A 12847-nucleotide genomic window follows, 5' to 3' on the forward strand; every position below is an offset into this window, starting at 1 on the left:
ATGGAATTGAAAAAATGAATAATAAATAATAAAAAAGTTTTATTATTGTTATTTATTATTATTAGATTGTTACATTCCATTCATATAGATACAGCATTCGTTATTTTGGATAAGTCGTAACTTCAGATAAATTTGTCTCCTCCACCCCTCCGGCGCCACAATTGACACCTTTTAGGGGGGAGGGGAGGCAGGATACCTGTCTTTGACAGGTATCCCGTTCCCACTTCTGGAAGTCACAGCCGTGGATATTGATGTCACCGCTCGGCTCTGTCCTCCTCTCTCCTCCTTCCCCTGCCTCTGGGCCAGTAGGAGAAAGGAGCGGTGTGAAGCTGTAAGGCTACACTTCGGGGTTCCCATACCCACAATGATGGCGGCAGCACCTGACAGCTGATGGAAGCATCAGCTGCAGTGCCGACATGGCTGGACTCCAGGACAGGTAAGTGCTCTATTATTAATATCCAGCAGCTGCAGTATGTGTAGCTGCTGCCTTTTAGTTTTTGCAGCGATGGGTGGACCTCCGCTTTAAGAAAACAATTTCCTGACTTGCCCCCTGTCTGTGACTCCCCAGCAGAGCGGGCACAGGCTCCAGGGACAGCCCTTGCTGGGCGGCCACAGGCTCCAGGGACAGCCCTTGCTGGGCGGCCACAGCCTCCAGGGGCAGCCCTTGCTGGGCGGCCACAGGCTCCAGGGACAGCCCTGCTGGGCGGCCACAGACTCCAGAGACAGCCCTGCTGGGCGGGCACAGGCTCCAGGGACAGCCCTGCTGAGCGGCCACAGGCTCCAGGGACAGCCCTTGCTGGGAGGCCACAGGTTCCAGGTACAGCCCTGCTGGGCGGCCACAGGCTCCGGGGAAAGCCCTTGATGGGCGGCCACGGGCTCCAGGGACAGCCCTGCTGGGCGGGCACAGGCTCCATGGACAGCCCTTGCTGGGCGGCCACAGGCTCCAGGGACAGCTCTTGCTGGGCGGCCACAGGCTCCAGGGACAGCCCTGCTGGGCAGCCACAGGCTCCAGGGACAGCCCTTGCTGGGCGGCCACAGGCTCCAGGGACAGCCCTTGCTGGGCGGGCACAGGCTCCAGGGACAGCCCTTGCTGGGCGGCCACAGGCTCCAGGGACAGCCCTTGCTGGGCGGCCACAGGCTCCAGGGACAGCCCTGCTGGGCGGGCACAGGCTCCATGGACAGCCCTTGCTGGGCGGCCACAGGCTCCAGGGACAGCTCTTGCTGGGCGGCCACAGGCTCCAGGGACAGCCCTGCTGGGCAGCCACAGGCTCCAGGGACAGCCCTTGCTGGGCGGCCACAGGCTCCAGGGACAGCTCTTGCTGGGCGGCCACAGGCTCCAGGGACAGCCCTGCTGGGCAGCCACAGGCTCCAGGGACAGCCCTTGCTGGGCGGCCACAGGCTCCAGGGACAGCCCTTGCTGGGCGGCCACAGGCTCCAGGGACAGCCCTTGCTGGGCGGGCACAGGCTCCAGGGACAGCCCTTGCTGGGCGGCCACAGGCTCCAGGGACAGCCCTTGCTGGGCGGCCACAGGCTCCAGGGACAGCCCTTGCTGGGCGGCCACAGGCTCCAGGGACAGCCCTTGCTGGGCGGCCACAGGCTCCAGGGACAGCCCTTGCTGGGCGGCCACAGGCTCCAGGGACAGCCCTTGCTGGGCGGCCACAGGCTCCAGGGACAGCGCTGCTGGGCGGCCGCACAAATACTGGGAGAGCCAGGAACCGCCCAGGATTTGGTGGCCCCTGGCAAGTCATCATTCGACCCCCAGGTTGAGAACCACTGATGTAGAGGGTAAAACACTCTTTTGGGGACAAAGACAACAATAAAAACTTGACAAAGGTGATAAGCCTTCTCTATTCCATTCGAATTCTCAGATAGAACATTTTTGTATACATACTCTAATGTATCAGTTATTACTTCTCTTGTATAACAAACAGTCATATTGTGTCAGGAGAACTTACCACAGCTTCAGTGTTACAGTCAGAGGTTATCAATGGGCGGTGAAGGGTCATCTCCGATGTTCCATCCACAACCTCCCTTCCTGCCCTACACTCGGAGTTGCTGCTGTTCAGCCTGATATCGAACGTATTATAACCGTTTGTTTCCAACCAACATTTTGACACTTGTATATTGAACTTTGCTCCAGTACAAGTATATGTCGGAGATGGAAGACTTCCTGGAAAAAAGAGTAAATTCATTCAGCATTTCTGAGATGAGAAGGTGACGGCGACCTGATTGATGTACATTATACTCTATAGGGGTTTTCTATATATATACCCACTTTAGGGTGGCAAGAGTGACCATGCACTGGGGAGAAAGCTGCCATAGAGACAAAGAGGTAAATCCCAATTAAACTTCCAGTTTACATACAGAACATTGACTGTTGATGATCATCAGTGTAGTTCCCTCTTATATTGGTGATCAATGTAGTGCCCCTAAAATTGGTGGTCAGTGTAGTGCCCCCTTACATTGGTAATCAGTGGGAGAAGGAAGCCCTTACATTGATGGTCAGTGGACAGAATACTCTCTTTACAGAGAGCTGAAAAGATCACTGCAGTTAGTAGAGTTAGTGAGAGTCAGAAGGGACCAGTGGCGCCCATTTGCAGCAGATAGATTTGTCCATATTCATGTGTCCGCCCTCTTTTAGGGCAGTGGGCACATGAATTACGGCAGTTTTTTTTTTTTTTAAGCAACCGATTAGAGCCAGAGGCTCTAATAGGCTTCAAAATAAGGTGGGCTCGGGTCGCAGAGGTTGCATCCGGAGCCCACCCAGATGTGTTGCAACAGCGAATGAATATTTGCTATTGCAAAACTGATCCTCCTTCCAGTCAATCGGGAAGCAGGTATGAAACCCGTTTCCCGATTGGCCGAAACATGAGGCGATCCTATTGGATGCCTAGCTTCGGCAGGAGCAGAGAGGAGGTGCACAGCGGAAGCTGCTCCATGAAAGGACACCGGAGCAGCTTTCCTTGAGCCCACCACTGTTGCTCTCACCACTCGCATCCAGGAAAAGGGCAGTAAATGATGGGGTGTTATTGCTGTGCCACGCTGTGGGGGTGGGGAGTTAGGTGGCAGTTGTGGTTGTTTGTCACCCCCCAAAAAAAAAAACATGTGCAACTGGGAGGAGCCCTGGCATTCTACAGGATTTGGGTGGAGAAAGGGGGGTATAGGAAGCACACAGAGGTCCTTTAGAGGCGTTCACCTATACAGACCCCCCTAAGCCACAAATGTCAAACAGTTATTGTTTCTGTGGAAAAAGATAAGCCGACTTCAATGGGGTCTTGCAACGGCTTACATTCTCACCTCCATATTACTTACAGCAATCCAAGTGTACATGTTTATGTGACAGTCAGCTTGCAGACAGTCAGATTATACCTCTACTATCCACCAATCAAATGTGGGGCAAGCCTGGGGGGGCTCATTCACACCGGGGGCGCTCCATTCTGATGCATTTAACCTCTGGGAGTGAATGGGCCGTTACACTTTGACACTATGCACTGTGTATGTTACATGATCTTCATATGGTTTATGGGAACATGCAAAATTTGGTTTTAAAAGGTACAAACCCCTTTATGACTATTGTATTATAGAATACTATACCTGTATTGCTATAGAGACTGTTATTACACTGGCATGTAGTATCCGAGGCACAAAGCTCATCATCAGCACAGGTTCCACAGGATATAGACGCAGCCACTGGAGAGACAGAGAAAGACATTAAAGCACAACTAAAGGCTCCTGCATAGCGGTCTAAACACATCTCACATCCAGTTACTATGTAATACGAGAGCCTTTTCAATATAAACTTCCTTCACTTTCCCTGAGCCAAATCCTCCATCATTTGTCTCTCACGCTCCCCCTCCCAGGCACTGCAGCTCACAGTAGGAGGGGTCCATTACCAAAGGCAGTGCTGCCAACGCAGAAAGCAGGGAGCAGGGCTGGGTGTGGTCAGGGCCGGGGCTACCACTAGGCAAACTAGGGAGACGCCTAGGGTGCACTGCTGCCTGGGGCGCCCGTCCACTGGTGTTCCTACTCTCTTCTCTCTACAGCAAGCAACTAATGCCCCGTACACACGAGCGGACTTTTCGACATCCAAACTCCGACGGACTAAGTCCGTCAGACTATCCGATCGTGTGTGGGCTGCAACGGACTTTAGCTTCGCAAAAGTCTGACGGACTTTAGAAATGAAGCATGCTTCAAATTTTCCCGACGGAACTCCGCCGGACCCGGTCCCCTTCGAAAAATTCGCTCGTGTGTGTGCTACTCCGACGGACTAAAACCGACGCTAGGGCAGCTATTGGCTACTGTCTATGAACTTCCTACGTCGAATCCAGTCGTACGTCATCACGTTCGACTCCGTCGGAGTTTGGTGTGATGGTGTGTGGTCAAGTCCGTTCGGTCGAAAAGTCCGCCAGAACTCCGTCGAAACTCCGGCGGAACTCCTTTGGAGGTCTGTCAGACTTAATCCCTCTCGTGTGTACGGGGCATAAGTCTCAGCATTAGGGATGAGCCGAACACCCCCCCCCCCCCCCCCCCCCCGATTCGGTTTGCAGCAGAACATGCGAACAGGCAAAAAGTTTGTTCTAACACGCGAACACCGGTAAAGTCTATGGGACGCAAACGTGAAAAATCAAAAGTGCTAATTTTAACCACTTAAGGACCAGGCCTCTTTTTCAGACTTGGTGTTTCCATGTTTAAAACTGTTTTTTTTGCTAGAAAATTACTTAGAACCCCCAAACATTTTATATTGTTTTTTTTCTTACACCCTAGAGAATAAAATGGCGGTCATTGAAATACTTTTTTTCACACCGTATTTGCGCAGCAGTCTTACAAGCGCACTTTTTTTGGAAAAAATTCACTTTTTTGAATAAAAAAATAAGACAACAGTAAAATTAGCCCAATTTTTTTTATACTGTGAAAGATAATGGTACGCCGAGTAAATTGATACCCAACATGTCACGCTTCAAAATTGCGCCCGCTCATGGAATGGCGTCAAACTTTTAGCCTCAAAAATCTCCATAAGCGACATTTAAAAAATTCTGCAGGTTGCATTTTTTGCGTTACAGAGGAGGTCTAGGGCTAGAATTATTGCTCTCACTCTACCAATCGCGGCGATACCTCACATGTGTGGTTTGACCACCGTTTTCATATGCGGGCGCTACTCACGTATGCGCTCGCTTCTGTGCGCAAGCTCGTCATAACGGGGTGTTTTTAAAAAAAAAAATTTTTCTTCTTATTTATTTTAATTGATTTTATTTATTTTTACACTGTTTTAAAAAAATATATAAAATGGATCACTTTTATTCCTATTACAAGGAATGTAAACATCCCTTGTAATAGAAAAAAGCATGACAGGTCCTCTTAAATATGAGATCTGGGGTCAAAAAGTCCTCAGATCTCATATTTGGGCTAAAATGCAAAAAGAGAAAAGAAAATCTGACATTTAAAAAAAATATATACCTTTAAGAGGTATGGGCGGAAGTGACGTTTTGACGTCGCTTCCGCCCTCCTAAGGTATAGAGACGAGTGGGGGCCATCTTAGCCTCACTTGTCTCTATGCCCAGCAGATGGAAGGACCCGATCGCCTCCGCCGCTACCGACGGCTCCGGTAAGCGGCGGAAGGTGCGGGAGGGCGGCGGGAGGGTGGGTGGCACCTCTCCCGCCGCCGATAGCGGTGATCTCGCGGCGAATCCGCCGCGGAGACCACCGTTATCGTACAGCCGACTGCCGCCTGAAGAGATGGATATCTCGGTTGTGGCAGCAGCTGCTGCCGTTACCGAGATATCCCTCTTCAAAAATAGGACGTACATCGTCGTGCGGCGGTCGGCAAGTGGTTAAAGGCTTAATACTATATCAAGATTTGGAATTACACGCCCTTGTTAAACAGGGGCAGACAAATTGGGCCTTTGGTGGTGGTGCCACAACACTGTAGCCCCTCACAGATACTCTTGTTGGGTGCAGGAACGGGCCCCTGGAAGGAAGAGGGCCAAAGATGATGCGGCCTGCACAGAGGACAGCGCAAGCTTCGTTTGCAGGTAAGTGTCATATAATGGGCTAGTATGTGATGCATACTAGCCCATTATGCTTTTAATTTGCAGGCCTTGCGGTGAGCAAAAGAGGATGTAAAACCCATCAATCTTTACTTCCTCTTTAAAAAAGGAGTTTATGTAACACCTTTCCAGACTCTGGTAGGTTACAGTCTCATGGAAAAGCTAGTTTTGAGGCTTCTGTTGGTCAAAGGAGGAGCGGTGGAGAAGGGAGATGCCTCAGTAATGCATTTCAAATTTTTTTTTAGTCCTCAGTGCCCAGGGCTGTCAACTTCTACATCCCATTGACAACATCTGCATCATATGGCGAACGATTATCTAGGGGCAAAAACAGAGATAGATAGCTTTCCATAAGAATAGACCACTGACCAGAACTTGCCCAGTATGCAATTGAGCTGCTGAGCTGCCCTGCATCCAGCGTGCTTTCCAAATGGCCATTCAGTGCTGATGGAGATTTGGTAACAGATAAAAGAGTGAGTCTGTCCACAGACTCCACTGACCGACTGACATTCATCAAAATGAATAATTCCTGGATTAGCAGGAGCTGTCAAGCACCTTATGCCAATGTCTCTGAGTAAGTGTTTTTGGGACGTAGAAGCTCTGCAAGGCTGCCTAGCTTTGTGGGTGTTGGTTTTATTTGTAAGAAATTGTTCGCTATAGATTTCATGGACATAGTTAATACCCAAGGACCATTTTTTTTCGCAACCTGTTTGACAGGTGGACATAGTTAAAATTTTTTTACAGCAATCCCAATTCTCGCTTCTATCAAAAGTACCTCTATAGGGTTACAGTGTGAAGGCGCCAACGACACCCAAAGACCAATTTTTCTGCACCTGTTACTTTTCCACTTCTCTTCTCACTTATACAAAGTCTGCGGAAGAGGGCACCAGACAGAATTCATCCAAAAAATCTCTAATCTTGTTCCGAGTGCACTAAATTGTGGCCTCATCATCTCGAAAAGCCGTTGTTTATAAAATAAAGCTTGCAGGGAAAAAGACCCATACGTATATGCCGTCATGCTTTCCACTAGGAAAGGAAAAATTACCGTATTCCTCTTTTTTGATGGTGTCACTGAAATGAAAAATATCCTTTTTTGGTGGCCTCACTGAAATTATTATTTTTTTTTTTCAGAATAACAAGTCGCTTCCACACCCCCGGGGCCAGGCATCATGGCGATCGCTGTTGCGGTGTGTCACTCTGACACACCGCAACTCCGATCTAGGTAAAGAGTCTCCGATGGAGACTCTTTACCACATGATCAGCCAGGTCCAATCACGGCTGATCAAAGTGTAAACAGGAAGAGCCGTTTATCGGCTTTTCCTCACTCGCGTCTGCGAGAGTAGAGGAGAGCCGATCGGCTGCTCTTCGGACAGGGGGTCTGTGCTGATTGATTATCAGTGTAGCCCACCTCGAGGATGCCCACACTGGACCACCAGGGACACCAGCAAGACCACCAGGGATACCCACCATTAGTCACCACCAAGTATGCCACCCATGGCCACCAGGGATGCCAATCAGTGCCCACAATGGATGCCAATCAGTGCTAAACAATAATGCCTGCCAATCAGTGATGCCCATTAGTACCATCCATTAGTGTACATCAGTGCCCATCCATGCCCATCGGTGCCAACTATCAGTGCCCATCTGTGCCACCTATCAGTCCCCATCAGTGCTGCCTTTCAGTACTCATCAGTACAGCCTTTCAGTGCCCATCAGTGCCACCAATGTATACCCATCAGTGCTGCATATCAGTGCCACCTATCAGTGCCGCCTATCAGTGCCCTGTCAGTGCCACATATTAGTGCCCATCATCAGTGAACACAGGGGCGGACTGACCATTGGGCCACTCGGGCACTGCCCGAGGGCCCCGAGCCACTAGGGGGGCCCCATCAGGGTTGCCAGCCTCAGTAAAACCAGGGACAGTATATAAAAATCTGTGTTTTTTTTACATCTGACTCTGAAATGTCCCTTACCGACATCCTTTTGGTCTAAAAATCCAGAGATTATAGCTGCCCCACCTCTCCAGTACCTTCTCAGCCAATAGAAACATGTCTGTGTATACTGTGTGATTGTATACTGTGTGTGTGTGTGTGTGTATACTGTGTGGCCCCATAATCTCGGATTGCCCGGGGGCCCCATAATCTCCTATTGCCCGGGGGCCCCATGAGTTGTCAGTCCGCCCCTGAGTGCACATCAGTGCCACCTCATTGGTGCCCGTCAGTGCAGCCCCATCAGTGAAGCAGAAAATTTACTTATTTACAAAGTTTTGTAACAGAAACAAAAAAAACCCCCTTTTTTTTTTCCAGAACTGTTGCTATGTCTTTCTTTGTGCAAAAAATAAAAATCCCAGAGGTGATCAAATACCACCAAAAGAAAGCTCTATTGGTGAGAACAAAATGATAAAAATTTTGTTTGGGTACAGCGTAGCATGACCGCGCAATTGTCATTCAAAGTGCGACAGCGCTGAAAGCTGAAAATTGGTCTGGGCAGGAAGGTGTATAAGTGCCCCCCGGTATTGAAAGGGTTAAAAATATCCTTTCTTTGGTGGTGTTGCTGAAATTAAAAATGTCCCTACATCTGGGATATTACTGAAAGGAAAACACGTCCCTGCGTTGGTTGTGTCACTGAAAGGAAAAGATGTCCCTGAGTCAGTAGTGTCACTAGAAGGAGGAAAATGTTCCTGAATCAGTGGTGTCATTGGAAGGCACAAATGTCCCTGAGTCGGTGGAGTCACCGGAAGGCAAAAATGTGCCTAATGCCCCGCACACACGAGCGGAATTTTCCGACAGAAAAAGTCAGACGGGAGCATTTCATCGTCTATTCCGATCGTGTGTGGGGCCTCATTGGACTTTTTTTTCAAAAATTCTGACAGACCTAGAAAGAGAACAATATTATAAATATTATATAAATATTTCCGACAGAACCAATTCCTATCAGGGAAAAACGCTCGTCTGTATGCTGTTCCGACGGACCAAAAATGACGCATGCTCTGAAGCAACTACAAGACGGAAGCTATTGGCTACTGGCTATTGAACTTCCTTTTTCTAGTCCCGTCGTACGTGTCATACGTCACCGCGTTCTTGGCGATCGGACTTTGGTGTGATCGTGTGTACGCAAGACAGCTTCAGCGGAACTCAGTCGGAACAACCTTCAGAGTTTATTCCGACGGGAAAACCGGTCGTGTGTACGCGGCGTTAGTCGGTGGTGTCACCAGAAGGAAAAAATGTCCCTTAGTTGATGGTGTCACTGAAAGGAAGAAAATGTCCCTGAGTCGGTGGAGTCACCGGAAGGCAAAAATGTCCCTGATTCGTAAGGCCGCGTACACACGGGCGGACTGTTCGCCCAACTTTGTCCGCTGAACAGTGTTTCAGCGGACAGTCCGCTCGTGTGTGGGCTTCAGCGGACAGTTTCAGCGGACAGTCTGACGAACAAAGTTTTTCGGAATTTCCGTAAGACAGTCCGCTGAAACTTGGTTTCAGCGGACAGTGCGCTCATGTGTAGGCTAGTTCGACAAACTAAGTTTCGCGCATGCTCAGAAAGGATTTACACGGCGAAGGTTGCATTGCAGTGTATAGGACGTCGAATTTCTCGTCCCGTCGTACGTGCCGTTCACGTCATCGCACAAGCTTTCAGCGGACTGTTCGTTCATCGTGTGTGGTCAAGTCCGCTCATGCTAATTTTGAGCGGACTGTTTGTCGGATTGTTTGACGAACAAAGTTGGGCGGACAGTCCGCGCGTGTGTACGGGGCCTTAGTGTCCCCGAAATTAAAGTTGTCACTGGAAGGCAAAAATGTTGCCTAGTTGTTGGCGTGACTGGAATGAAAAAGAAAACATCTCCGAGTTGGCGGTGTCACTGAAAGGAAAAATTTACCTGATTCGAAAGTGTCACTGAGGATCGCCACACCCTGGATGAAGACAAGTTCCGCTGACAGCCATTCCTGCCAGCGAGAGGCAGAGAGGGGGGAACGCTGGGGGGCATGTGCCCCCTTCTGCCCAACTGTCCCAGCTATGGTCCTAACCCACTTGTTGTTGGGTTGTTGTTGTCATGGTGTTACTGGCAGGATCACCAGGTGAAAATAAGAGAGAAAAAAATGCCCCAAAATAAGAAAACGAATGCAGCCACCTCTAAGGGCCGGTAAGCTGCAATATACAGTGTTACACTTTTGTTCCCGTGTTTAGATACACTTTCATTAGAGAACAGATCTCCCTCGTTATTTCTCTGTCCCTGATGGCGCCCTCCAATTTCTGGGGAACGATCGCTGTCTCTGTATTCCCGGATGTGATATTATAGGATAAAAGGAGACAAACGTCACTCACCCGCCATGACAGCGCACAGTACAGAGAGCACTAGTGTTGTCTTCATGGTGATCAGGGACCCTAGAAAATACATCCTATATGAGTAAAAAATACATTTCTGCATGATTTTTAAATTATATTTTATATATATATATATATCCAGTTTACTGATTCATTTTATACAGTAAAACCAAAAGAAAAAAAAGGAAATAAAACTTCTATATATATGTTCCAATATTCATTATTTCTATATACTATGTAACATACACACACCTACAAAAGATCTATATATATATATATATTGGATTTTTGCCACTGAATCAATTCTGATGGCTATAGAGTGACCAATGGAAGTCTCCATTATTTTCTCATGAAATTTCCTTTCCATTAAGAAAATTGTATGGAGATTGTACAATCAGATATAACAATTTAATTCTGATTGTCTGCCATGAGTTGCAAATGACGTAGACAGGGGCGGACGGAGACAACTCATGGGGCCCCCGGGCAATAGGAGATTATGGGGCCACACAGTATACACACACAGGGCCGTCTTTAAGGCAGGGCAAAAGGGGCAGCTGCCCTGGGTCCTGTCATTGTTGTGGGGCCCAAAGCAGATGCCTCATACTTGCCAACTATCCCAGCTTACATTCCCTTGTCCCTTGAAGTTTTAGTCTTGTGCTGCTACTAATGCTGCCCAGCTTTGTCCTATGGTTGTGTACAGATGACTCACCTGCAGACCTGTGTTTACATGTAAACACTGGCATTCATATGTAAATAGCTGAGGCCAACTGCATTGATATGTAAATAAAGGCAGCATTCATAGGTATATCATGCCCCCCTGCAGTGAGGAGATGATGTGCTGTAACCTATAGCAACCAGTGAGCAGTATTACTGTACAGTAATCTCTAGCAGCCAATCATAGTTTCATAGTTAGTAAGGTTGAATAAAGACACCAGTCCATCCAGTTCAACCTGAGTGAGTGTCTACCCCTATCCCTGTACATTGCACACTCACATCGCTCCCTACCCTCAAGGTGCCAACAATCTAAGGTCCCCATTCATATACTAGGGGCCAATTTTGGACAGAAGCCAATTAACCTACCTGCATGTCTTTAGAGTGTGGGAGGAAACCGGAGTACTCGGAGGAAACCCACACAGGCACAGGGAGAACATGCAAACTCCAGGCAGGTAGTGTCATGGTTGGCAATCAACAAGCAGAAATGTGCTGTAACCTCTAGCAACTAATCAGTGAGCCTTAAGGAGTGCTGTAACCTCTAGCAACCAGTCAGTAAGCAGTAATGATATGCTGTAACCTCTGGCAACCAATCGCAATCGCTGCCTGATCTGATACAGTAAACTGATTTTAAGTCTAGCTGCTATTTATTGTATGTCTCCGAGAAGGTGGAGAGCGAAATTGCATGGGGGGAGGGGGGGCCCTAAGAAAATTTTTGCTCAGGGTCCAATCAATATTAAAGACGGTCCTGTACACACACACAGTATAAAATCACACAGTATACACACACACACACAGTATACAATCACACAGTATACACAGACATGTACACACAGTATACACAGACATGTTTCTATTGGCTGAGAAGGTACTGGAGAGGTGGGGCAGCTATAATCTCTGGATTTTTAGACCAAAAGGGATGTCGGTAAGGGACATTTCAGAGACAGATGTAAAAAAAAAAAAAAAAAAAAGGTTTTTACATACTGTCCCTGATTTTACTGAGACTCTCAACCCTGGTGGAGTCCCCTGGTGGCCCGGGCCCTCGGGCAGTGCCCGAGTTGGCGAATGGTCAGTCCGCCCCTGGACATAGAATTAGGAATAAAATGTTATACTCACCGACAAATATGGTGTGGAAATGTTCCGGGTCTGCAAGAGGCTTTTCCAACAACTCGATGTTCTTCCAACAAGTGCGCAGAGTTAGTTGTTAGTTGAGCTTTGTTACCTTTAGTAAAGGAAGTTGGAGTGCGGTGGAGGGTCTGTGTACAATTACCGGTCACTCAGCTACTGATTGGACCTGATGGAATGCAATGCATCTATGTTTGCGAAAAAATGAGTCTCCCCCTGGGAGAATTTAGCCCCGAGCTGCCATAGTTCAATTTTACAGCAGTTCTTACTGACTGATGCATTTCGCTGGAGGCATTTCAACGTGTAGCTGCTCTGAGAATGTCAACCAACTAACATTTCTGCTTTTTTACAACTCAACTCCAAGACAGCTTTTTGTTTTTTTCATTTTGGAGATTTTTTTCTGGTGCCAAAATATCTGGTGTAATCCTGGACTCCGAACTCTCCTTTCAGCCCCACATCCAATCAACCTTCGCACCATCTCCAAAATGTGGCCCTTCGTAACCAACGACACCACAAAGCTACTAATTCACTCCCTGGTCATCACTCACCTTGACTACTGCAACTCCCTCCTCATTGGATTACCTTTACATAGGCTATCCCCCCCCTTCAGTCCATCATGAATGCTGCTATCAGAACCCCCCAAAGTCGGAAGA

General features: G+C 48.3%; 1 protein-coding gene across 1 annotated transcript in view; it reads right to left on the bottom strand.

Moving 5' to 3' along the window:
- The window catches only part of LOC143934579 (uromodulin-like), a 54062-nt gene extending 41737 nt beyond the window's left edge, over positions 1–12325 (bottom strand). Inside the window, exons 1-4 of the mRNA XM_077458319.1 lie at positions 12186–12325; positions 10359–10418; positions 3595–3690; positions 1956–2170 (exon numbers count right to left, since the gene is read on the bottom strand). Coding sequence (XP_077314445.1) covers positions 1956–2170; positions 3595–3690; positions 10359–10404 — 357 coding nt within the window. The 5' untranslated portion in view covers positions 10405–10418; positions 12186–12325. The remainder of the gene's footprint in view (positions 1–1955; positions 2171–3594; positions 3691–10358; positions 10419–12185) is intronic.
- Between the last annotated feature and the right edge of the window lie 522 nt (positions 12326–12847).

Source organism: Lithobates pipiens, unplaced genomic scaffold (assembly GCF_037356315.1).
Source record: "Lithobates pipiens isolate NorthernLeopardFrog02 unplaced genomic scaffold, aLitPip1_a1.2 Scaffold_27, whole genome shotgun sequence".
In the NCBI taxonomy this organism is placed as follows: domain Eukaryota; kingdom Metazoa; phylum Chordata; class Amphibia; order Anura; family Ranidae; genus Lithobates; species Lithobates pipiens.